Here is a 26,326-nt window from a genome sequence, read left to right on the forward strand (position 1 = left end):
ACTCAAAAAAATTTTTTTAAATGTGCAAACTGTTCTAAGAGGGAAAAGCGAGTTGAGAAGTTGAGGAGGTTCCTCTTGTGTGGTTGGTTGGCTGGTTCTGGTGCTGTGGCTCAAACATGGGGCCTTAAACACAAAGAGCCTGTGAGCCTCACTCTGATCTCAGGAGAATGCTGTGCCTGGAGCCCCACTCCGATCTCAGGAGAATGCTGTGCCTGGAGCCCCACTCCGATCTCAGGAGAATGCTGTGCCTGGAGCCCCACTCTGATCTCAGGAGAATGCTGTGCCTGGAGCCCCACTCCGATCTCAGGAGAATAAAGACCATTTCTCACGAGGCAGTATTTGTACAAAGAAGTGCATGGAGTAGGTCTGTGAACATCTGGCGCAAGAGCCTCCCCCGTTGAAGGAATGAACCAAACCTGAAGCGGAAACACACCCGGCAGCGGTCAGCAAAAGCCAAGTGTGGCCGGGCGGTGGTGGCGCACGCCTTTAATCCCAGCACTCGGGAGGCAGAGACAGGCGGATCGCTGTGAGTTCGAGGCCAGCGTGGTCTACAAAGTGAGTCTAGGATGGTCAAGGCTACACAGAGAGACCCTGTCTCGAAAAACCAAACCAAACAAACAAAGCAAAAGCCAAGTGTGGATGAGGCAGAGAAGGGAGAGAAGTCCGGGAAGCAGGCAGCGCAGAATGCTTAGGCGTGATAGGAACCTGAGCACTTCCGCCCAACTTTGGCTCCTCTGTCTTTCAACATAGATGCAGACACCATCCGCTGCTAGGACGTGCCACACTCACTGTTGGGCATACATTTGCCTGGCCCCTCTGCCACACTGCCAGTTACCTCTCTGCTCCATGTTTTATAAAGCCCACTACATTCAATAAAAGTATTGAGGGGTACTGAGACAGGGTTTCTCTGTGTAGCCCTCACAGCCTGGAACTCACTCTATAGACAAGACTGGCCTCGAACGCGGAGATCAGCCTGCCTCTGCCTCTCAAGAGCTGGGATTAGAGACCAGCTCAATAAAAAGATTTTTCAGCTCAAATTTCCATCCGTTGTCCTGATTGTAGGTCCTGCAAGCAACTTCCTGACAACTACTATGTGCCCCTATAGCTTTTTACTCTGTTAAGGGAAGGGACGCCTTCACGGTGAACATATGCATCTGGTCACTAGCACTCACACCACCATCACAGTGCTCGCCACTGTCCACTAATATACCTGGCACGTCAATTTCCTTTTAAAGTGAGCATGACTCAGCTTCCCAGAAAATGACCCAAGTCTAGGTCACACTGACCCATGGAAGACATTGCTTATAGAAATAAGGCAGGCTAAAAAGTGGGGGGAGGGGGACACTAAGGCAACACAGGAAGGAGCCCCCTACTCCAGAGTCTAGTTGGAATCCCTCACCAGCTGAAGGCTGAGAATTTTGACATGAATGAGAAAATTGGCCACAAAGATTACCTAAAGGAACAACATTCCTTCTGTGTAGAAGTAATTGAAATAATGCTAAAATAAAAACGGACCATGCTTATAGGACCTTTGAGTATAACTTCATTCTTTCCCGCAGATGCAAACCTGTAATTTTTTAAGGATCTCACTAATAAGATTTTTGACTTTGTATCAAAACACATTTCTTAACTCCCTTGTAAACCATGAACCACCCTATGATCTCATCCACCAAAAAGGAGAGTGGGGGGGGGGGTGAGGGATCCTTGGCAACTCTTTAAACCACATAGCTTCAGAAACCAGCCAAATTATATAAGTGGGTATTGTTGAGAGCTCAAGAGCAAACTTTTCTAGAGACATCCACACTCACCGTTGAGTAAATAACTCCTTTTCCTAAGCATCTCTTCCCCCCTTTAATGGTCATGCTCAAACTTATGTTAAAACCTTTTGTTTGGAAACTCTAACACTGGGGGACTGGAGAGATGACTTTGCCATTAAGAGCACTTGCTGCTCTTGCCAAGATCTGGGTTCAGTTCCCAGCACCCACATGGTGGTTCACAACCATCTGTAACTCTACTTTCAAGTCATCCGATGCCCTCTTCTGGACTCTGTGGGTATCACGCAAGCAAGTAGTGTACTCTACATACATACAGAGAAACACTCAGACACATAAAATAAAAAGAAGTAAATTTTGGACCGGAGAGACGGCTCAGTGGCTAAGAGCACTTGCTGCTCAATTATAAAAACCAGAGTTCAGACCCCAGCACCTGCAACACTTGGCTCACAAACACCTCTAAACTCCAACGTCTGGCTCTATGGGTACCTGCACACACATCTGTGTACACAGACTCACATACACCTATACACACAGATAGACACACACACACAAAGAAAAGGAAAGAAACTCCAAGTTCCAGTCTGGGGAGAGAGCTCGCAGCTAGAGTGTGGCTGGCCTTGCAGGGGCGCCGGCATTACTCTAAGTACCCACTTCCAGGGGCACAAAGCACCTCTAACTGCAGGCCCATGAGGATGCAGTGCCTCTGGCTTCTGCAGGCACCTGCGCTCACACACACAGATCCACATAGGTACATACATGTGCACATAATAATAAAATAAAAATTTGAAAACATTACAATGAAGAGCCTGGTGTGGCGGTGCATGCCTTTAATCCCAGAACTCATGAGGCAGAGGCCAGTGGATCTCTAAGTCTATATGAGCCTGGTTTTATTTTTGTTTAATTTTATATAGTGCCATGTCTTTAATCTCAACATTCAGGATGCAGAGGCCAGTGGATCTCTGTGAGATGGAGACCAGGTTGGTCTACCTACCAAGTTCCAGGCCAGCTAGTGTCTCTCTCTCTCTCTCTCTCTCTCTCTCTCTCTCTCTCTCTCTCTCTCTCTCTCTCTCTCTCTATGTATGTGTATATCTATACATATATATAATAGATATACAGATATACAGATATACAGAGAGAGGGAGATTCCAACTTTGCCAAGAACTCTGCCTTCACCTGAGTGGAACTCTACAAAGAGCCCCTCAGGCGGCTGCAGCTCCAGTGTGGAGCTGGGTCTCTCCCTCCTGCGGTCCACTGACAGAAGGACCACAGGAGGCCAGCACAGGCCCAGAAGTCCCCACCTCGTCACTCAGCCCATCTTCCTTATTTCAAATGGTAGCCATCCATGCTGACCTGCTCAACTTCAAGGCCTTAGCCCACTTCTGAGAGCTCCCACACCCTTCTCATCACAGAAGTCCCAGCAATTCTTTATCCAACCCCTCGTCTCGGTCCCTAAGGCCACTCCTTTCCCCAGCTCTCCAGTCTCTCCACCTTCCTTCCCACATCCTTTCCAAAAACACTCTCCGTGGGGCCAGCAGAGCTCTCTTTGCAACCACGTGTTCATTTCAGCACCTCTCGCCTCCTTCAACGTCACCTGCTTTGTGAAGCCAACAGCTCCCTCACGTTTCAGTTCAAGCCCATATTAGACGCCATGTAGAACCATCTTTACCCTGTCGGTCTCCCTGCCCAGCCCACATTCCAGTCAGAGAACTACCTAGAATTCTCTGAATGCTCCACACAGTGCTGGGTCTCTGCACTCCACAAATAGGGTTTTCACTGAGAAGCATCCTAGAAATCAGCCGTGCATCAAGTCTGAACTGAGCATGGCCTGGCCGCTCCCTGTAAAGTCCTTGTGAGCTCTCCTCCCACAAAAAGTTCTGCCAGGAATGGCAAACAGTTGTAACAACCAGCAATTGGAAGACTGAGGCAGGAGGCCAGCCTGGGCTACATAGGGAAACCATTTCAAAGCAGAAAATAAGACTCAAGTTGTCCTACTGGCTCCCTCGTGCCTTTCGCCGCACTCACTGCAAGGCACATTATCTGACAACATGTCTGTCTCCTTCCTGCCCTGTGAATTCTCGAATGGAAAGGGACATCCACTATTGATCGTTCCCAGCACCACATAAAATAACTAGTACACAGTGTGCCCACATCATGCTTCTGGAAGAACGGATAGATGAGAGAGGTACATTGAAGCCTCTCTCTTGTCAAACATGAGGATTTAGCTTGAGTCCTCACCTAGGCTGATCGGAATCTCAGCATCTGACGTGCACTGTGACCTTATGAAACAGTGACTAAAGAACCAAAGCCGTGCCGGACACAGTGGCGCACACCTTTAATCCCAGCACTCGGGAGGCAGAAGCAGGCAGATCTTGGTGTGTTCGAGGCCAGCCTGGTCTACAAAGCAAGTTCAGGACAGCCAAGGCTACACAGAGAGACCCAGTCTCAGAAAAACCAAAAAATAAATTCTTACTATCTTGGCTGCCCTTCTGAACCATCTTTCCAGCCACGCCCCCAGCCCCCCCACTCCGCCCCCAAAGCTACTAAAGACAGAACAAAGGGCAGAGACTGTCGATGACCCCAATGACCCCACTGGAGAAAAGTCAAACTGCAGGAGGAGTAAAGACCTACAAATACACAACAAGGTAGTGACTTCAAGCACTGTGATAGTCAACAGCTTACACCCGGGTTCAATGCTTTTCACTGCATCTTTCTTATATATGAGCTTAGTTTGTTTTGAGACAGGGTATCACTGTGCGGCCCCTTGGCTGGCCTCGAACTCACTATGTAGACCAAGCTGGCCTTGAACTCACAGAGAACTCATCTGCCTCTGCCTCCAGAGGTTTAGGATTGAAGGCATGTACCACTACACCCTCCTTGTTTGTTTGTTTGTTTGTTTGTTTTAACAGAGTCTTGGTATACAGGCAAGGCTGGCCTTGAACCCATGACACTTTCACCTTCCAAATTCTGCAATTAGAGACATGAGCCATATGCCCAGCTGTTTTACCAAATCTCTGAAATACTTTACCCAGAACACATGGGCTCAAGTAACCATCCTGCCTCTGCTTCTGGAAGAGCTACGTCACAGCCCCAGGGTCCCCTGGCCCTCAGCTCATTTTCACATTACACTGAAAGCAAAGAGTGGCTGCTCCTGGCACCTAGAAGCACACAACTGTTGAGCTCAGCCTCTAAGGCAAGTGGAGCACACTCTCCCTTCTACCAGGGTTGTCTTAAAAATGTGCCCCTGCTGGGCTTTGGTCGGATGGTCAATTTAGAACTCCAAGGTCAAGGTCAGACCCACACACCAACTGGCCTAGGCAGCCATCCTGCCAAAGCCATAGGCAAAAGAAGATGCCATCTGTCCCCACTCGCCACCCCCTCCCCGATGTCCCCCAAACACACATAAACTCTGTGTCCCAGCACACAAGCAGGCTTTGGCTGGCTCAGGTGGGCTTGGTGGCCGCAGTATCCTGAGGGGCCCAGCACAAGGCTTGCCTGGCCCCAGCTAGGGCCTTGGGAGGAAAAGTTGAGAAACGCAGAGTCAAAGCTCAGACTAGAGGAAGCTCGGAAAATGACAACTGGACCTCAGAGGGGACTGCGTAGAGTGATGGGCCTGGCAGGGGCCACAAGCACCAGATGATTTTCGCAACTTGCTCCTACTGAACCAGGACTTGGCTCCTGCCTCAGGCCCAGAGACCCAGGCAGGAACCACCCACTGAGAACTTCAAGTCAGCAGACTGCTGTGGCTTCATGCTAACCATTGACCTCACACACCTGGAGTGTTTTGAACACAGCAGATGCACAATAAACCAGTTTCCGTGACCCCACTGCCAATCTTGTGCCTTTTTGGTTTTGTTTTTGCTTTTAGTCTCAAAAAGTAACAAATATTTATTTAAAAAACACAAGGTGGGAACGTGACTAGGAAAGGCACAAGAGGCAGACACAGGGGCAATAGGCTGTAGTTACTGAATACTCACCAAACACATCCCAGGCAGAAGAGGTAGGATGGGACAGATAAAACCTGAACCACCCAGTACACACTCTAATCACTAATGCTAATTAGTGCAGAAGTACACTGTCCACACAAGTTAGGCTTTACAACAGAATTTTGATGCCTGCCTGAAGGAAAATAAATTACACATATGGTACAATTAAAAAATGAAAAAGAGGGGGCTGGAGAGATGGCTCAGTGGTTAGGAGCGCCACCTGCTCTTCCAAAGATCTTGAGTTCAATTCCCAGCAACCACATGGTGGCTCATAACCATCTATAATGTGATATAGCGCCATCTTCTGGCTTGCAGGAGTACACGCAAGCAGAGCAATGTATACATAATAAATAAATAAATAAATCTTTTTTAAAAAATGAAAAAGAAAAGCAAACACTTTACAGATTGTGCTTAACATCATGGAATGCCACGCAGCGTCAATTCTTAGAACAGAGATGTATGTCCCAGAAAGACTGCTTGACCAGTGTGGGATGGTCCTCACTGCAGAGGACACGTGGCCGGCAAACGCACATGCAGCTCCTTGTGGGACATCCCAGGGTGCACCACGCCCCTCCTGACATCCCAGGGTGCACCACGCCCCTCCTGACATCCCAGGGTACGCCACGCCCCTCCTGACATCCCAGGGTGCGCCACGCCCCTCCTGACATCCCAGGGTGCACCACGCCCCTCCTGACATCCCAGGGTGCGCCACTCCCCTCCCGACATCCCAGGGTGCACCACGCCCCTCCTGACATCCCAGGGTACGCCACGCCCCTCCTGACATCCCAGGGTGCGCCACGCCCCTCCTGACATCGCAGGGTGCGCCACGCCCCTCCTGCAGAGCCCCTGCTTTCCAGCTGAGTTTCTACAGCTGCTTACTTGTCTTTCGTCTGATCGTCTTCTTCAAGTTTTCGGATTTCATTTTTTAAACAATTTATCGTTTCACGACTTGCTTTTAATCTCTCCTTAAGCTCTGCAATTTCAAAGCTTGTCTTTTTCTTGGCAGCTTCTAACTTTTCTCTGGTTTTCACTTCAAGTTCTGCAAATCCTGTCTCGTGCTTATGGGCTCCTAATGTCAGCTGACGCAATGTTGTTAACAGTTGATGCATCATTGCTGTCGGGTCTTGAAATATCTTATTGTAGAACTTTTTTTTTTTTTTTTTCCAAGACAGGGTTTCTCTGTGTAGCTTTGTAGATCAGGCTGGCTTCGAACTCACAGCGATCCGCCTGCCTCTGCCTCCCAAGTGCTGGGATTAAAGGCGTGTGCCACCACATCCAGCCCCACCCCCGCAACCCGTGCCTTCTACTCACTGGGGAAGTCTGCAGACTCTTCCTAACTGTGGCCACTTTGCATGTTTTCTTGTGCATGTATATGTATGTGAGTGTTCAAGAGTTTGAGTGCGTTTCTATTCTCAAATTAGAAACAGCAATTTAGAGGGGGCCCAGAATCAAGGAATGACAGGCAGCTGTCACAGATGGCACAAGTAGACATCAGGAAAGAAGAATACCTACGGGACTAAACCGTCAACAGTCTGAGGCCGCTGAAGAAGTGAAGTAGCCTTCCCTACCTCACGGTTACAGAAAAACTGAGGCGTGCTTAAGGCCAGCTTTTGCTATTTAGCAAGACCCTGTCTTGAAAGGAAGGAAGAGAAAAGATGAAAGAAAAGAAAAGAAAAGAAAAAGCCAGCCGTGGTGGCGCACACTTTTGATTCCAGCACTCGGGAGGCAGAGGGAGGTGGATCGCTATGAGTTCGAGGCCAGCGTGGTCAACAAAACCAGTCTAGGACAGCCAAGATAACGCAGAGAAACTCTGTCTTGAAAAAAAAAAAAAAAAAGAGGGCTCTGCAGTAATAACCCTGAGTCATCAAACAAAATGCCAAATTACAAAGGCAAGCAAATGCACGGCTGGTTTTACAGAGATGTCAGCAAAAGTGGTTAAAATAATAGAAGCCTGGTGCTTACAGCGATGCAGTCACCTTAAAAATATCACTTAGAGAATGTGCCTTCTCCACCTTATACCACGGCTGAGGAGCCCAAGACTAACAGGGGCTTCACCAGTCAGTGACCTACCAGACGGGACAAAAGGGACACAAGTGAAATTACAGATCAAACCAGAGACCTCAGAGGAAAGGCCTCCCCAAGAGCGCTGTCTGCCCTTCCTAACTACTGACTGCATGACAAACACTCCCACACAGAGAACAGTGTCAGCCACAAACACAAAAATCACAAAACAGTCAGCTGTTGCCATAACTGTAAATCGGGGGACGGAAGAAGCTGTGGGAGGGACCGCAAGAGAGACAGCGAGAGAGAGAGCAGGAAATACGGTCACCGAGTCAGTCGGGGGCACATCTGCTCGGTGCAAACTTATTGCACATCCTGCTGCTGCTGCCGTTCCATAAGCCGATAGCTACACGTCACAGCTGGCGGGGGCTGGGGGGCATCAGAGTCATCTCCAAGGCCCTGGATTAGCCAGGCTGGAACAGGGGCTGAAAAGAAGGGAGGCTAGCCACCTCCCAACACCTCCAATATGACTCTAGCCATACAGCATTTAGAAGAGTCAAGGTGGATCAAACTGGTAAGTCTACAATTCCAGCCCACAGAAATATTTGTGCAAACTGCCTCCAAGCAATTTGCTTCACCAATAAAACTCGCCCAGACTAAAACTGAACTGAAGTAGGTGTACTTTTATCAAACAGAATACACTTCAATTTTTTAAAAAAACTATAAAGAAGCCAGGCGTGGTGGCACACACCTTTAATTCCAGCACTTGGGAGGCAGAGTCAGGTGGATCGTTATGAGTTTGAGGCTAGCCTAGTCTACAAAGTGAGTCCAGGACAGTGAAGGCTACACAGAGAAACCCTGTCTCAAAAAAAAAAAAAAAAAAAACTATAAAGTATCTGGGCATGGTGCCACACTGTTGATCCCAGCATTCAGGAAGGAAAGACAAGTGGATTTCTGTAAGTTTGGGGCCAGCCTGGTCTACACAGAGAGTTCCAAGTTAGCCAGGGCTACACAGTGAGACCCTATCTCAATAAACAAACAAAAACTCTCCAAAGAAGATGAGTGCAGTGAGGTACACTTGTATTCCCACTTGAGGCAAGAGAGTCACATGAACCGAAGAATTCAAGACCAGCCTGGATAATATAAAAACTATAAAGGGTCAAAGAAAGTCAAAGTCACAACGATAAAGAGATCAATCCAACAAGAAGAAATAATTGATGCCAGAGATGACCCAGCAGGTAAGACACTTACTGCTCTTACAAAGGACCTGGGTTCTGTTTCCAGCACCCACCTGGTGGTTCACAACTGCCTGTAACTCTGGTTCTGGGGGATCCAACGCCCTCTTCTGGCTTCCTCAGGCACTGCACACACATGACAACATGCATACATGTAGGCAAAACACTCATACAAGTTTAGATAGATACATAGATAGATAAAATTAATCTGTCTAGGTGGTGGTGGGTGGCAAATGCCTTTCATCTCAGCACCTGAGAGGCAGGAGCAAGCAAATCTCTGAGTTCAAAGCCAGCCTGGTCTACTGAGAAAGTCCCAGGACAGCCAGGGCTACACACAGAAACCCTGCCCAAATTACCAAAAATAAAAAAATTTTTGAGACAATATCTCACTATAAAACCCTGGCTACCCTGGAGCTCACCTTGAACTCACAGAGATCTGTCTGCCTCTGCCTTAGAATGTTGAGCTTAAAGGCATGGGCACCACACCTGGCCTAAGAAATAAAGCTCGGAACAGAAAGAAGAGGAGGAGCCACCTTCGGCTTTTACAATCTTTCTACCTCCTCTTTACAAAAATCCCTGAGCAGTAAGGAAGGGGGTATGGTACACACATCCATTTAGAGCTGTAAGGAAGGGGGTAGGGTGCACACATCCATCTAGTAGCCTGAGAACTCCTCTGCTGCTTGCTCTCTGCACTTTGACCAGTTCTGGGTCTCCGTGCTAACTGCCACCTCCTGCAAGAAGCAGGAGAGTTGAGAGGTGAATGTAGCGGTTTGGATGAGAATACCCTTACAGGCTGATATATTTGAATACTTGGTCCAGTTCCTTTAAACTGTTTGGGAAGGATTAGGAGCTGTGGCCTAATTGGAGGAGGTGTGCCACTAGGAGCAGGCTTTGAGGTTTCAAAAGACTCAAACCACTTCAACTTAGCTCTTTCTCCCTCTTGCTTTCAAATCAAGATGTGCACTCCCAGCTGTTCCTGGCACTGGGCCTTTGCCCTGCCGCCATCGTGGACCCTGACCCTTGGAAACCAAAAGTCCAGTTCAATGCTTTCTTTTATACGTTGCCTTGGCCACAGTGTTTTGCCAGTGCAACAGAAAAGTAACTGCTATGCTGTGATAATCTACAGGACTAGCAGTAAGTCATTAGGAATCCATTTAATGTTATGCCCACTTAGCAGAATAGTAGCAGTAGGGTCTCCCCAGGGCCTCTGACCTATCCAGCCACCGGCCACAGCCCTGATAACAGTGCCGGGAATGGGTTCCATCTCATGGAATAGCCTACACGCATGTCTGTGTACATGTGTGTCTGCTGCCCATGTAGGTCAGGAGAAGGCATCAGATTCCCTGGCACTGGAGTTTTAGTCTAGATAGCAAGCCCAGGACCACTGGAAGATCAGCAAGTACTCTGAACTGATGAACCATCTCTCCAGCCCTGCAGATCAGGCTTAAATCCAGTCAGGAAGTAGCTAGTGATCCCTACAACATCCATGCCACTATTGTACCCATGGGCAGATGTTATTGTAGCCCTCAGGGTTCACAGGTGGGTGACACTGACCATTATTGTCTCCGCCAGTAGTGCGCATGGCACCTTCCAGGACTGTGAAAGCTGGCCAGGAGAGATGAAGCGTCCAGGTCGGTACCTGCTTGACATTTATGTGTACAATGGTGTCATCCTTCCATTCTGAAGGTAACCAAGAGCACTGGCAATAGCCTGTAATGCTCGCAAGTCTATTAAACCTCACTGTCCATCAATTCCAAAAGGTGTTACCCACGCCTGGCACTGGGCTTTTCGTGTGTCAGCCTGTGGTGTCTAGCAGGGGCTAGACTAAACAAGAAAAAAGAGGATCCCAAATAAATCAAGCCAGAGATGAAAAGGCAACATAAAGTGAAATACAGAGGGTCATTATGGATGAGCATACAACGAAAATTGGAAAAATCTAGAAGAAATGGATGGATTTCTAAACACATATAATCTCCCAATGGAGTTATGAGAACATACAAAACCTAAGCAGACCACTAACAAATACTAAGATTGGATCGTGGATTTAAAAAAAATCTCTCAAGAAAAAAACTCCCGGTCAACAAAATGAACACAGTAGGTAAAATGGCACTTGTCACCTGCTGGCCTGAGTTTGATTCCTGTGACCCACATGGTGGAAAGACAGAACAGACTCAAATAAGTTGTCCTCTGACCTACACACACACACACACACACACACACACACACACACACACATTAAAATCGCTTTTCTACGTAAGTTATTTATGTTTAAAGAAAAGGAAAGCAGCCCACCAGTAGACAGTTTTGTTGCCGAGTCCTGCAGAGCTGAAGACTAAACCCAGGACCTCACACATGCTAAGCCAGCAGTCTACCACTGAACCCAGGACCTCACGCGTGCTAAGCCAGTGGTCTACCACTGAGCTGCTCCCCAGGGTATCACCAACTGTTTTTGTTGCTGTTTGCTTTGGTTGAAGGAGGTTGCACTGCCTGGGACTGAATCCAGCTCCTGAAGATCACTGAGCAAACGAAACGTTCTAGCACTGAGCCACCCATCCAGCCCATGAACATGGTGGCACATGCCTGTAATCCCAGCATTCAAGAGGCTGAGGCAGGAGGAAAAGTGTCACAAGCTCAAGGCCAGTTTCTGACTGCACAGAATGTGATGCTTTAAAAAATAAAAAATTAATCATAATAAAAAGCCAGATAGCGTGGCAGTAAACACCTTAATCTCAGCACTTAGGCGACAGAGGCAGATTGACCTCTGTGAGCTCAAGGAGTTGCAGGCCAGCAAAGACTACATAGTAAGATCTTGTCAAAATAAAGCAATTCAAATTTTAAAGATTAGCTGGATGTGGTGGGCAGGCGGATCCCTATGAGTTCAAGGACAGCCTGTCCCACAAAGTGAATCCAGGACAGCCAGGGTTATTACACAAAGAAATCCTGTCTCAAATACAAAAATAAAAATAAAAACGTAAAGATTATAGACAATATCAAAAGGAACATGCAGGGATGCAAAACTGTTTTAACATATACAGTGTACAATCAGGCTGAGAATATGGCTTACTGGTAGGGCATTTATTTAGCATGCACAAAGCCCTGGGTCCAAGCCCCAATAGCAAAAAGAACAGGGATCAAGGACTCAGAGGGTAAAAGCACTTGCTCCTAAACCCGATGACCTGCATTCCATTGCCAGGACCCACAGGACACATACACACATGTACACATACACACATGCACTCATAAACATGCACACACACACATACACACATGCACACATGCACACATACACACATGCACACATATACACATACACACATGCACACATGCACACATGCACACATACACTCATAAACATGCACACACACACATACACACATGTACACATACACACATGTACACATGCACACATACACACATACACACATACACACATGCACACATGCACACATACACACATGCACACATACACACATGCACACATACACACATGCACACATGCACACATACACACATGCACTCATAAACATGCACACATGCACACATGCACTCACACATACAAAATAAATAAATAAATATTTTTTAAAGATACACAGCTCATACATGTGACACATCCATCACATTAACAGAGTGGAGGACAGAAAGTATATTAACATTTCAATCAGTGCAGAAATCAACATTATTCCTAATAAAAGTCCTCAGAGTCAGTGATGAGGAAATGACATAGCTCAGTAGCAGAGCACAGGGGTGGGAAAATAGTTCAGTTAGTAAAATTTGACCTCTAGCACCTACATTTAAAAATAACAAAAACAAAAACAAACAAACAAAACAAAACGAGGGTGTGGTGCTGGAGTGAGGGCTCAGTGATTTGAGAGCACTTGCTGTTCTTGAAGAGGACGTAGGTTCAGGTCCCAGCATCCACACGGTGGTTCACTGTGACTCCAGTTCCAGAGGATCCGACTCTGCCTTCTGGACTCACTGGGCACTACACACACATGGTGCATTTATAAACATGCAAGCAAAAACACTTACATACATAAAAATAAGTAAATAATAATCTTGTTTTAAAAAGCTAAGCACTTATTTGCTCAGCCATGTTCATAGCAGCCTTATTCATAATACCCAGAACATGGAAACAGCCTAAGTGTCCATCAGTAGAAGAATGGATAAAGAAACTGTGGTACATATACACTATGGAATACTACTCAGCTATTAAAAAACAAGGAATTCCTGAAATTTGTGGATAAATGGATTGAGCTAGAAATGATCATAATGAGTGAGTTAACCCAGAAGCAGAAAGACTCAAATGGTATATACTCACTTATATCTGCATACTAGCCCAAGGGGCATGTCCTACGAAAGCCTTCACTTACCAGGAAACTGGGACAGAGGGGAAGACATCCTATTGGGACTCTAGATGAGAGAAGCATAGGAGAATAGCAAAGTAGAAGGATCCAGAGGGTCCTAGAAACCTACAAGTAGAACATTATGATAGGCAGATTTGGGCCCAGGGGTCCCACTCAAACTAAGGCACCAGCCAAGGACAATACAGGTGGTAAACTTTAAACCCCTACCCAGATCTAGCCAATGGTCAGAACATTCTCCACAGTTGAGTGGAGAGTGGGATATGACTTTCTCATGTACTCTGGTGCCTCACATTTGACCATGTCCCCTGGAGGGGGAGACCTGGTGGCACTCAGAGGAAGGACAGCAGGTTACCAAGAAGAGACTTGATACCCTATGAGCATATACAGGGGGAGGTAATCCCCCTCAGGAACAATCATAGGGGAGGGAAATAAGGGGAAAATGGGAGGGAGGGAAGAATGGGAGGATACAAGGGATGGGATAACCATTGAGATGTAACAAGAATAAATTAATTTAAAAAAAAAAAAGCTAAGCACTTGTAGTAGTGTCCCCCCCCCCCCCCCCCCCCACAAGAAGAGAGTAGACAGGGAAGCTACTTAAGAGGCAGTTTTTTCAGAGAGGAGGCAGTTTTACCAGGACAGTAACAGAGAGATGGTTTGCAGAGAGAACTCAGGTGAAGACAAAACAGGCCAGAAAACAAGAAGATGCCAAAAGATGAGAGCAGATTGCTGAGTTAGTTTGAGGCCAAGCAGAGCAATTCCACAACAAGAGAGAAAAGTCAGATTAACTGAGTCAGCTGGCAGAAGAGTTTGAGCCAGAACAGCTGAGTTGAACCATCCCAGAGTTCAGAAAGAACAAGTTAGGGTGAGCTTATTCAGCAGTAAGTCTCAGGGGCTGAAAACATTCCAGGCCTCGGTTAGATTGTAAGGAGGGTAGAAGCTTCCAGGCATAGGCCTAGGCCAGCAGAAGGAAGCAGTAAGCCTCCCAGACAACAATGAGCCAGGAGAATACAAGTTACTTTTACACACAATCATCTGTAACTCCAGTTCCAGGGAAGCTGACACCCTCTTCTGGCTTTCTCTGGCACCAGGCACACACATGATGTACATACGCATTTTTGGATAAGACAGTCATTTGCATAAAATAAAAATAAATAAGGCTTAAAAATAATAATAATAATAAAGGCAAATAGCTCCTGAAGAATGAAACCCAAGGTCAATCTCTAACCTCTAAACACCACAGACAGAGAGAGGGTGAGAGAGCAGTATTTAGGCCAGCCAGGACTGCATGGTGAGAGAAAGTGGGCTACAATTGCACTGAAGCGTCCTCCCTGCTGTGTAGTTTTCATAGTGCCAAAAGGTGCTACGTCAACTGCTAGGAAAGAAAAAGCCATCATGGTCTTGCCCAGCTGTGAACCACACGCATGCTACAATACCCACCTACCTGGCAAAATGTCCCCTTTGGCACAATAGAAGATGTGACTGTTCTGTGGTTAACCAACCACTTCAGGTTTGAGGCCACCTCTATAGGAGGGATCTCATACCCTGTCCGTAAACCTTGCCTAAAGCCGGTGCTCAGGAGGTCACAGCCCCCGGAGAAGCCTACTACTGTCCTGCTGCTAAATGGACACCGTATCAAACCACCTCTAAGTGTTCATATTTATAGCCATAGATTAGTATTGCTCGCAACCTTGGTCAGAGACGCGTCTTCGGGTCTGGGCAATGATTAATTCAGAGACTCTGGCCAATGTCCTGAGGACAAGAGGCTGTTGAGTATTCAGGCATAAATAGGACATCTATATTACCTGCTCCTAGGCTCAGGGAATGTCTCAGAAGAGAGGGCGAAAAAAAACTATAAGATCTGGAGGGGGGGAGGAGACTGTGAACCGCTGCGTGTCCCTGCACTCATGAGCTAGCTCTCAGCACCTGTAGTTTCCTGCATAAGAACTGTGATGATAGGCCAGGTGTGGTGGCGCACGCCTGTAATCCCAGCACTCGGGAGGCAGAGGCAGGCGGATCACTGTGAGTTCGAGGCCAGCCTGGTCTACAAAGCGAGTCCAGGACAGCCAAGGCTACACAGAGAGACCCTGTCTCAAAAAAAAAAAAAGAAAAGAAAAAAGAAAAGAAAGAAAGAAAAGAACTGCGCCAGTGGAGCCAGTCAGCACAGCATCAGGGGCGGGGAGGGGCGGTGGAGCCAGTCAGCACTGCATCAGGGGCGGGGAGGGGCGGTGGAGCCAGTCAGCACTGCATCAGGGGCGGGGAGGGGCGGTGGAGCCAGTCAGCACTGCATCAGGGGCGGGGAGGGGCGGTGGAGCCAGTCAGCACTGCATCAGGGGCGGGGAGGGGTGCGTGCCGCTGAGGAGCTGACTGTTGGGTGTCAAAGGTTGCTGGAGAAGGATGGATTCTGTTCTTCAGTGGTCTAACCACTGTTGTGCTGCCCATGCACCAGAAAATAACTCCCCAGCTCACGCAAGGAAGCCTTTAATAACTCAGCAGGTCACCAAGAAACAAACCAGATGTGACAGTGGGAGGGAGACTTGTTGAGAAAAAGAAGTGGGTCAAAGCCTGGGAGGGGATGGAGAGAGTAACAGAGGCCCGTAATCCCAGCACTCGGGAGGCAGAGGCAGGCAGATCCCTGTGAGTTCAAGGCCAGCCTGGTCTACAATGTGAGTCCAGGACAGCCACGGCTACACAGAGAAACCCTGTCTTGAAAAACCAAAAAAAGGAAAAAAAAATTAAAAAAGAGAAGGTAGCAGAGAGTCGTGGCACACGCCTTTAATCTCAGCGCTCGGGAGTTTGGGACCAGCCTGGTCTACAAAGCAAGTTCAAGACAGCCAAGGGTACATAAAGAAATCCTGTCTTGAAAAACCAAAAAATAAAATTAAAAAAAGGGGGGGTAACAGGGAATGAGAATGACCCAAATACATTGCATACATGCACAAAATTATCAATATATATATACTTTTTTTGTTTATTTGTTTTTGGTTTGGTTTGGTTTTTGGTTTGCTTGTTTGTTTGTTGTTTGATTTTTCTAGACAGGATTTCTCTGTGTAACCTTGCTATCCTGGCTAGCCTCAAACTCACAGAGATCTGCCTACTTCTGCTTCCCTGAGTACTGGGATTAAAGGTGTGTTCCATTGCACCTGACCAAAAAAAAAAAAAAAAATTTAAAGACGGCTTTTCCCAAGCAGGTGGTGAAGACCAACATCTGATTTGTCTTCCAACTCCACACACAAACTGTGGCACAGGCATACTCACACACACACAGATAAATATACATATTATAGAGCTTGCAGCCTAAGTCACAAAGCAAATGGAGACCAGCTCAACTACATAGTCAGCCCCTCATCTCGAAAACCTGAGTGACCTTGAACTCCTGATCTTCGGCCCTCCATCACCACCACCAAGGACTGGGACAGCAGGCATGCACCCAGGCCTGCTCGACTCTTACAGAGTACAGCATTAGAAGTGTTGGCCACAGGCACAAGGCAAGCAAAGAAATGAGGATGCCGTAACACGGGAGAGGACGCCAAGCTATCCCTGTTTGCCCATAACACTGCGTTATACACAGAAAAACTCAAGACTCCTCCCCAAAACTGTTAGACCAGGTTTTTTTGTTTTTGTTTTTGTTTTTTTGTTTTTGTTTTTTTGTTTTGTTTTGTTTTGTTTTGTTTTTGAGACAGGGTCTCTCTGTGTAGCCTTGGCTGTCCTGGACTCACTTTGCAGACCAGGCTGGCCTCGAACTCACAGCGATCCGCCTGCCTCTGCCTCCCGAGTGCTGGGATTAAAGGCGTGCGCCACCACGCCTGGCTCTTTTATAACACCAACACTGAAACTGCAGGAAGAAAAATCAGGACCCATTCTTATTTATAATAGCTGCCAATCTCCAATGAAGATCACAAAACAACACTTAAAGCCAAAGAGGATACACACATCCACATACACACACAAACATGGGGGTAAAGGGGCAGCCAAGCATGGCGCACGCCTATGATCCTTTGATGCCAGCACTTAGGAGACAGAGGCGAGTGGATTTCTATGTGTTTGAGACCAGCCTGGTCTACATAGAGTTCCAAGACAGACAGTATATAGAGAGACCTTATCTCAAAAAGAAAAGAAGACAAAAGGAGGAGGAAAAGGAAGAAGAAGAAGAAGAAAGAAGAGAAGAAAGAAAAAGGAGGAGAAAAAGAGAGAGAGAACCAATTGGAGAATAGTGTTAAAAATGCCTGTATTGCCCCAAAACAGCCTACAGTGCCTGTGCAGAATGCACATGATGCTCTTCACAGGAGAGGGAGGAAGCAATCACAGCCTGATGAGAGATGGCTGCACCGGAAAGCATAAGGACCTGGGTTCAAATCCTCAGAACCCGCACACCCATCCGGGCATGGCCACACTGTCAGCAGCAGACACAAAAGCATCCCTGGGCTTGCTGGCCGCCAGCCTCGATCCTGGTTCAGAAAATCACCTTGTCTCGGTGCATCTAAGTGGAGTAAGTTACACGGCAAGAAGTCGAAAACACCGGACGTCCGCCTCTGGGTTCTGCCCATACTACACAAATTATTTTTGTTTTTAAATCAAAAATTTTATATTAGGGGCGGGGGTGAGGGGGCTTCACAGCTAGAGTAATCCTGAACATAGGTGAAACTGGGGAGACAGAAGCAGGTTTGAAGCCAGCTTGGTCTACACAGCAAGTTTTAAACCAGCCAAGGCTACACAGTAAGACGCTGTCTGAATTTAAAAACAAAAAACAGTGATGAAAACAGAAGAGGGGAGGAGGAGGGTACCAGAACCTATAAAGGGGAAAGAAAGGCATGGGGGGATGGAGCTAAGATGACTGATAAAAAAGGGAGCAACTGGAAAGGACAAATATGTCTAAGATTATATAGCACAGTCGGACTGTGGCTGACAACAATTTATTGAATTTCAGAATAACTGAGAAGACCTTGAACATTCCCAACACAGAGAAATGATGATGTCACACTGATGAGAGGACAGATATGGCAGTTACCTCGCTGGTGACTCACCCTGTGCGTATAGATTAAAATGCCACATGCATTAAAATGGGGCTGGAGAGGTGGCTCAGCCACCAAAAGCTAGGCTCACAACCAAAAGTCTAAAATGCCACCCTGTATCCCACAGTACATGCAGTTACTTCATGCCAATAAACATATAATTTTTAAGAACCACTCATGAACCAGGCCCGGTGGCACATGCTTATAAATCCTGGTACTTCAGAGGCTGAGCTGTGAAGATGCCACGTTCAGGCCGGCCGGTGGTGGCGCACACCTTTAATCCCGGCACTTGGGAGGCAGAGGCAGGTAGATCGCTGTGAGTTCGAGGCCAGCCTGGTCTACAAAGCGACTCCAGGACAGCCAAGGCTACACAGAGAAACCCTATCTCAAAAACAAAAACAAGTTCAAGAGATAATGTGGTGAGTTCCAGGTCAATCTGTGCTGTACAGCAAGACCCCAGCTCACGGGGGGGGGGGGGGGGGGGGGGGGGGGGGGGGGGGGGGGGGGGGGGGGGGGGGGGGGGGGGGGGGGGGGGGGGGGGGGGGGGGGGGGGGGGGGGGGGGGGGTGGGGGGGGGGGGCCAGAATGGAAGGCAAAACAAAACAAAAACCTCCTGAAAGTACATAAAGGAGAAACAATGCAGTGCACTAGTACCATGGCCACCTATAAATGTAAGAGACTGGAACCAGTGTACAAGGCCACAAACAGGCCTGCGGTGGCGGCTAGGAGATCTGATAAACCGAAGAGTGGTACAGGCACAGTGGTGCCACCTGACTTCACAGAACAACAAACAAACACAGAACAAAACTGTTCACGGAGAACAATTAGCAAGAGCATGCCAATTGCTATAGGCAACCATTAGGGAAAACATGAGGTGAGCGGCTTTCTTCCTTTTGTGGGGGCGGGGGAGGAGGGGTTAGAGACAAGCTTTCTTTGTGTAGCCCCTGCTGCCCTGAAGCTCAACCTGTAGACCAGCCTGGCCGCAAATGCAAAGAAATCTACAAGCTCCTGCCTCCTTGAGTGCTGAGAATAAAAGTGTAGGCCCCCACTGCCCAATTCTTCCTTTATATATATATATATATATTTTTTTTTTTAAGATTTATTTATTTTATTTATGGCATATGAGTGCTTTATCTGCAGAAGAGGGCATCAGATTACATTATAGATGGTTGTGAGCCACCATGTGGTTGCTGGGAATTGAACTCAGGACCTCTGGAAGAGCAGGCGGTGCTCTTAACCACTGAGCTATCTCTCCAGCCCTTCCTTTATATTTTAACACCATATTTAATTGTTTGTTCGTTTGAGACAAGGTTTCACTATGTAGACCAGGCTAGCCCCAGAAACACTTCAAGCTGCCTTCTGGAATTAAAGATGTGATCCATTACATCTAACCTATTTGTTTGCTTTTGAGACAAGGCTGGCCTCAAGCCTGCTAAGGAAGAAATGACCCTGAACTCCTGACCTCCAAGAAGCCTCCATCACTCAGATGCTTGGCTTACAGGTGCTAGTACACACAGTTTAACTGGAGTGCTGGGGATCACACAGAACTCTTTAGGGGTAGCACTTGCAGTTGAGCCCAGAGCCTCCAATTGAGGCCTTATTAAACTATACCCACACAGTACAGATTAATTTTTACAATTAAAAATTGACATAGGCATTCATTTCCCCACTCCTTTTTTAAAAAAAGATTTCTATATGTACTATGTATACAGTGTTTTGCCTGCATGTATGCCAGTATGCCAGAAGAGGGCACCAGAGCTCATTATAGGTGGTTGTAAGCCACCATGTGGTTGTTGGAAATTGAACTCAGTACCTTTGGAAGAGGAGCTCTTAACCTCTGCCATCTCCAGCGCCCCTAACTCCTTCTTCTTGATTGTACTCACACACACACACCCCACCCCACACACACACACACACACACACACACACACACACACACACACACGCACACCCCAGCCCTCCCACCCCACCCCCACCCCCACTTCCACCCAGTGCCTGCCCCATTCTCCACTTACAGATGCAGGCGGCGGCCAGCAGGCGGCCAGCAGCGTAGGGCGCACCACAGGTCGGGAAGAGGGGCTGGACCATGTAGTTGGCAAAAGTGATGGCAATCACGGCCTGGCTGGTGGGTTCAATGATGAGCAGAGAAGTCCAGAGGCGGATGAAGGCCAGAAATCCCCCGAAGGCCTCCAGGATATAAGCATAGCTGGCCCCAGATTTCTTAATGGTGGTACCCAGTTCGGCATAACAAAGGGCCCCAAAGACAGAGAAGATGCCCCCAATGGCCCAGATGACCAGTGAGAGGCCAAAGGAGGCACTGTACATGAGCACCCCCTTCGGGGAGACAAAGATGCCTGAGCCGATCATGTTGCCCACGATCAGGCACACGCCGTTCAGCAGTGAGATCTCCTTCTTGAGTTGGACCTGCCCCGCCGCTGGGCTGGCTCCACCGCCCTGAGCGGAGGCATCTGCCTCATCCTGGGCTGCCGCTTCATACTTGGTGCTGTTGAGCATGGTGGAGAGAGGAGGGAAGCCTTCACCAGCTTGCTGACATCGCCCTCTAAGAAAGAAAGAAGACTGGGTTGTTGATGACAACAGCGCTCTCCCTCCCACTCCACAGGACCCCAGGAGAGTCAGCACCGCCAAAGCAGAGACCTTTCTCGATTCTGACTTCCCAAAACCCTCTTCCTCCGGGCTTGTCAAAAAACGACCCCAACTTGACGCTTCCCCTAGAAAAGCACCAGCCTCTCTCATCCTCGGGGTGCATCATATACCCTTATTTATCTGACAACTAAAGCCTGAGCCGATTGTGACACAGGACAGGCTTGAGGCAGTTTGGTAGTTCTCCGTATAACCATAGCGGTCCGAACCTTTTTTTCTGCCTCCCCACCCCCACCACTCACAACTGCACCCCCCCTAAAAAGTCTCTCTTCCCTCCGATTTCAGTTTCAAATGTCACTGTGCTGAGCTGTCTGCATGAGGAAGCAGCCCTGCAATCGACTAATTTGCTAGATCCTCTTTTTGCTAATGTGCTGCTCTTTCCCTAAGGAGTCTGTGTGCGAGCCTGAAGCTTTCAAAGCGCTCTGGTGGCAAAGAATACCCATCAACAAATGGTCAGCTGGCATCTCTGATGCTGGCAAAGCCCGAGCAGCCCCACCCATCCTGAAAAAAGGACAGGCTTTCCCTCTTCAAGTACCTGTTCCAGCCTCTAGCATCCTAGGCCTCGGGCCACCAAATCCCCCCACATCCACACCAGCCAAAAAGTAGGAGTGAACTTTCAGAAGGATGACCCAAAGACACAGCAGAACCCGGAGATGACGAGGGGCAGCGGGTGGTGGCTGCCCACCCACCATAGAACCGCATACCAGAGCAAACCAAGGAAAGAGCTGAAGCCAGGCAGCAGATGCCTGGAAATACAGAGACAGCTGCACAGAAGAGGAAGGCTTAATCAGACAAGTGGGAAACACTGGAGCAGGAGGCTCTGGCACTCCAAGGAAGTCACTGGACATGCAGAAAGGCAGAGAGGATTTAGCAAGGGGACAGGGTGGGGCACACTCACTCCCGGGAGCCCCTGCTGGATAGAAGTAGGTTCCCACAGCGATGGTCAACGGCAATTTCAGAGACAAAGAGGCACACACACCCTCCAAGAACAGTGGTCTAGCTGCTCCTCCTTCTCCCAGCAGTAAAAGGGAAACACAGACAAGTGCTTACCGGATTTAAGTCAGATCAAGAAGGGGGGAGGAGGGGAGGGAACTAGAAAAGGAAGGGATGAGGAAAAGGGAGAGGAGTGTTAAGCAACCATCTGGGTCCAAGGTTCACAGGCCTTTCACATCTGCGAAAGGGGGCAGCTAGGAGCTCTCAGCTCAGCACTTTCCGTGATAAGAAGGTGCTCGCTCAGGAATCTCCTTTGTCAGCTCCTGCCCCAGGACAGGAGGCCTCGAGGAAGGGACAGCCAACTGGGTGTGCTCTCCGCAACCCAGGAGTGTCTAGCAAGTCAGGGTGGCGCAGACCTCTTCCCGCTTGTCCTCCATGTCCCACCCACACCTCCCCCTCCCCAAACAAGAAAGGCAGGAAGGTTATAGAATGCCGCACATTGTTCATAATGCTGAGATTGGAGGAAGTGAGAGAGTCTTTCAGACACCCTGTGTGGGCGTCCTAAAGTGAGAGCTCTGTACACTTCCCCATGCAAGAGAGGGGAGGCTGCCTCTGAACTCAGGCTACCACCCCAAACTCTGAGCCTCAAGCTCCTTCAAAAGAAATATAGTCCAGAAAGGAGATCAAACTGCTGGGCATACCACGCCCCACCAGCGTGCTCTCTCATCCTTAGGGAAACATACCAAGACCTCTGGAGCATCCGAATATTCCTGTGAATGCCCACTACAAGCTTCCTTCAATGTCTGAAAAAATATATGGAGGCCCAGATGTAGTTGGCTTACCTGTACTCCCACCACTACCACTCAGAAGGTTGAGACAGGAGTTTAAGGCCAGACTGCACTACAGAGTGAGGTCCTATGTCAAAAAAAAAAAAAAAAAATGTGGGCTGCCAAGGTGAAGGCCACAATAGAAAGAAATCTTCCTTTGTCTTCTGACCTTCGCTTGTTTGAGCATGTGTGTGCGCAGACACACACCACTATAATAAGGAAAAAAGTAGCTGGGCATAGTGGCACACACCTTTAATTCCAGCATTAAGGAGGCAGAAGCAGGTAGATCTCTGAGTTCAAGGCCAGCCTGGTCTACATAGTGAGTTCTAGGATGGCCAGGGTCATGCAGAGAAACCCTATCTCAAAAAAAAAAATTTATATATATATATATATATATATATATATATATATATATTATAAATACATACACACACACATGGAAAGCTGGAGTGTAGCTCAATGGTAGAGTGCTTACCTACACTCTACAAACACACACACACAAAGTGTGGAAATAAGATTTCACTGAGCTAGACAGGCACAAAATAAACAGAAAAGCTCCGCAATTTCTAAATCACAGTTTATTCTATCCTTATAATCTACTTTAAATCTGGTATGCTGAGCCTTTTTTGACAGCCTCCTTGTATTGAAACACAGCTGTCTGTCCCTGAGTCTTCTTCCACCCTTCCTTTCTCTCTTGGGTTACACCTCAGGGCACTTTCTCGCTGTACTGTATGCAGCCCCACAAGGGCAGGGACCACACACTCTGCAGGGTGCCAAAGTAGAGGAGAGGCGGGCAACAAAGATCACAGAGCTTACACTGTCTCCTCAAATTCCATCTCTCTGGCCCTAGACTGTCGCGGGCCACTTGACCTTCCCTTTAGATAGGAAACCACTCCAGGTGGCTCCCTAGTGAGTTACTTGGAGGGGACTAAGATTAGATTGAAAGGAAAGTCTTCACAGTCTTTAGAGGCAGCATAGGTGAAGGCACCCCACTGCCTTCAGGCTGCTCCCCACTTTCTCATTTCGTGTGAGGACGTACCCGGAGTGACTTCTGGGGTGCCCACTACTAAAGACACAGAAACACACATCAGGACACCCACCCTTTGAGGATCAAGTGACAGAGCACCAAGGGGATATAAACTCAATTGTCGATCCCAGAAAAGAAGAAAAGAGAAAAGGAAATGTTGGGGGGGGCGGGGCTTGGGGGAAGGGGGTGTGTGCAAGGTTGAGTTCATGGCTGGCAATTTTTTTAAAAAAAATTTTTTTAAAGTGAAGCCCTAAGGGAATTGAACCTCATGGGCCCAGGCTGGAGCCCACACCCCAGCAAACAGCATGCCCTAGTGGCCTCAGCAGGAAGTACTACAAATGGAATGTTCTTCCTAACCTTGCCAGTCATCCCTTTCTAACCAGGCACAGGCACAAGAGGCTGCTATTCATGGAGATGTCGCCTCTTTCCCCAACCATTCCTAGCACCAAAGGCAAGACGACCCTACGTTCGGCAGCTTACATTTCCCGCCTGAGGCCCTGGCTCTCAGTGGACCGCTTTCACCGTCCACACAAGCCCTGTCAAGCGACATCTGCTAGGCTCTCCTGAAGGAACTCAGCCAGAAAGCGGGCTGCACAGAAGCTGCCATAACCCTAGTCATGTTCCCTTTCCTTCGGGGTGCTCATCTCTGAGGAGTTATCCCAGAAAAATCCACTCGTGCTACAGCCTACAGTAGTTTCCAAGGTAGGCTTTTCAGGGGGAAGGCAGCAGGACCCCAGGCATGGAGTGCCTGCCAGTGCAGCCTGCCAGTGTGGAACTACCATGCTCAGTGCTCCAACAGAAACACTAGAGCATCCGTCCTCTGGAAACCTGCACACAGTTCAGAGATTCTTACTCCTCAGCCAAGCTCCGTGAGTTACTGTGAGAACACACTATCTTTCCCAGAGACCCCGGGGCTTGTACTCTGCTAGCCAGCTAGTCTGTGTGGCCTCTCTTAACAACAGAAACAAAGCAGACACATGTGGCTCCAGTTGGATCCCTCATCACTCCACCATAGCTGCTCAGCCCCTCCCTCTCCCATTCTCCATTTGTCTTTCTATATTACACTATAGCTAGTACTGTCCCTTTTAAAAAAAAAAAAGTGAATTAAAAAAAGAAACTGTTCCAGCACTTGGGAGGCAGAGGCAGGCGGATCGCTGTGAGTTCGAGGCCAGCCTGGACTACAAAGTGAGTCCAAGATGGCCAAGGCTACACAGAGAAACCCTGTCTCGAAAAACCAAAAAAAAAGAAACTGTTTACTGCTCTGACCAGGGCTTCCGTTAACTAAAGCTGAAGTCTCGGGACAGAAGGTTCTGCCTAGACAGTGCCAGGGCTAGAGGCCAAAAAAGTAAGGTTCTTCGGTCTCTCCTTGACCAACATTCAAGCACTCCATCCTCCTCCTGTGCTCCGCCCCCCCCCCCCCCCCCCGCGCACATCCACTTTCCCAGCTTCCCCAGCTCTTACCTGTGTAAAGACCTTTGGACAAGTGTAGAGAGGAGGGGGCCGCCAGCACACTGGGGTGAGGGGTGGTAGTTAAGAGAATCAGGGGTGTGACTTCAGCAGCTGTTGATTCTGAGAAGGAGAAAAGGCAGAGGGTGACGGGGGACCGAAATGGAAAACAGGAAAACACATGTGTGACTCTGGCCGGCAATGGGGAGGGGCCAGAGGACGGGCTGGAGCTGAGTGAGACTGCCTGGCCGGACCGGGAAGACTTCGGAGCGCGCAGGCACCCAGGCATCTTCTGGTAGGCTCCCCTCCCCCACCTCAGCCCCTTGTTGTCCTAGCTTGCTGAGTACTTAAGTGTACCCTGCGATCCCAAGTGCCCTCCTGAACCCCCTCTCTGCTTCTCCTTCATGCTATTGAAGTGACCACGATCCCACCGTCAAGCCAGTGAGACGCCAGTGAGACGGGCAGTCCAAGCACAAGAGTTTGTGCCTCTGAAACGACCCGAGGAAGCCAATGCATACCACTGAATGCCACCTGTGGGTACAGACTTGTCTGTACCCAGATACCACAGGCCCACTCACAGCTCAGATCTCTAATTGGCTGAAGACTTGTCAACAGTGAGTCTGAGTCTCTAGGTAAAAACCAAGTATGCTTGTGCCACCCAGGGCACATTCCTATGTTGGCAGCCTTTCAAACCACTGTTATTTAAATATCTGTTGAATGTTTACTTTGCAGAAATGGAGGAAATGTGACCCTGGACTAAAAAGTAGGAGAGGACCGGGGAGGTGTTTCTGCAGGTGAAAGTGCTTGCCTTCAAAACTTGACAAGTTGATCTAAGCCCTGGATCTCTCGGAGGAAAGGGGGAAAGCAATTCCCAAAAGCTGCCCTCTGGCCACACAAGGTGGTTCAGGTCTTTACTCCTTTAATCCCACCACTCTGGAAACAGAGGCAGGCGGGGATCTCTGAGAGTTCCTGTGAGTTTGAACTCAGACCGGCCTATATAGTAAATTCCAGGACAGACAGGGATAAACATAGAAAGATCTTGTCTCCAAAAAAAAAAAAAAAAAAA

General features: G+C 48.3%; 1 protein-coding gene across 1 annotated transcript in view; it reads right to left on the minus strand.

The window, feature by feature from the left end:
* The window catches only part of Slc7a7 (solute carrier family 7 member 7), a 50,989-nt gene extending 28,942 nt beyond the window's left edge, over positions 1 to 22,047 (minus strand). Inside the window, exons 1-2 of the mRNA XM_051143069.1 lie at positions 22,007 to 22,047; positions 20,382 to 20,926 (exon numbers count right to left, since the gene is read on the minus strand). Coding sequence (XP_050999026.1) covers positions 20,382 to 20,880 — 499 coding nt within the window. The 5' untranslated portion in view covers positions 20,881 to 20,926; positions 22,007 to 22,047. The remainder of the gene's footprint in view (positions 1 to 20,381; positions 20,927 to 22,006) is intronic.
* Between the last annotated feature and the right edge of the window lie 4,279 nt (positions 22,048 to 26,326).

Source organism: Acomys russatus, chromosome 3 (assembly GCF_903995435.1).
Source record: "Acomys russatus chromosome 3, mAcoRus1.1, whole genome shotgun sequence".
Lineage (NCBI taxonomy): Eukaryota > Metazoa > Chordata > Mammalia > Rodentia > Muridae > Acomys > Acomys russatus.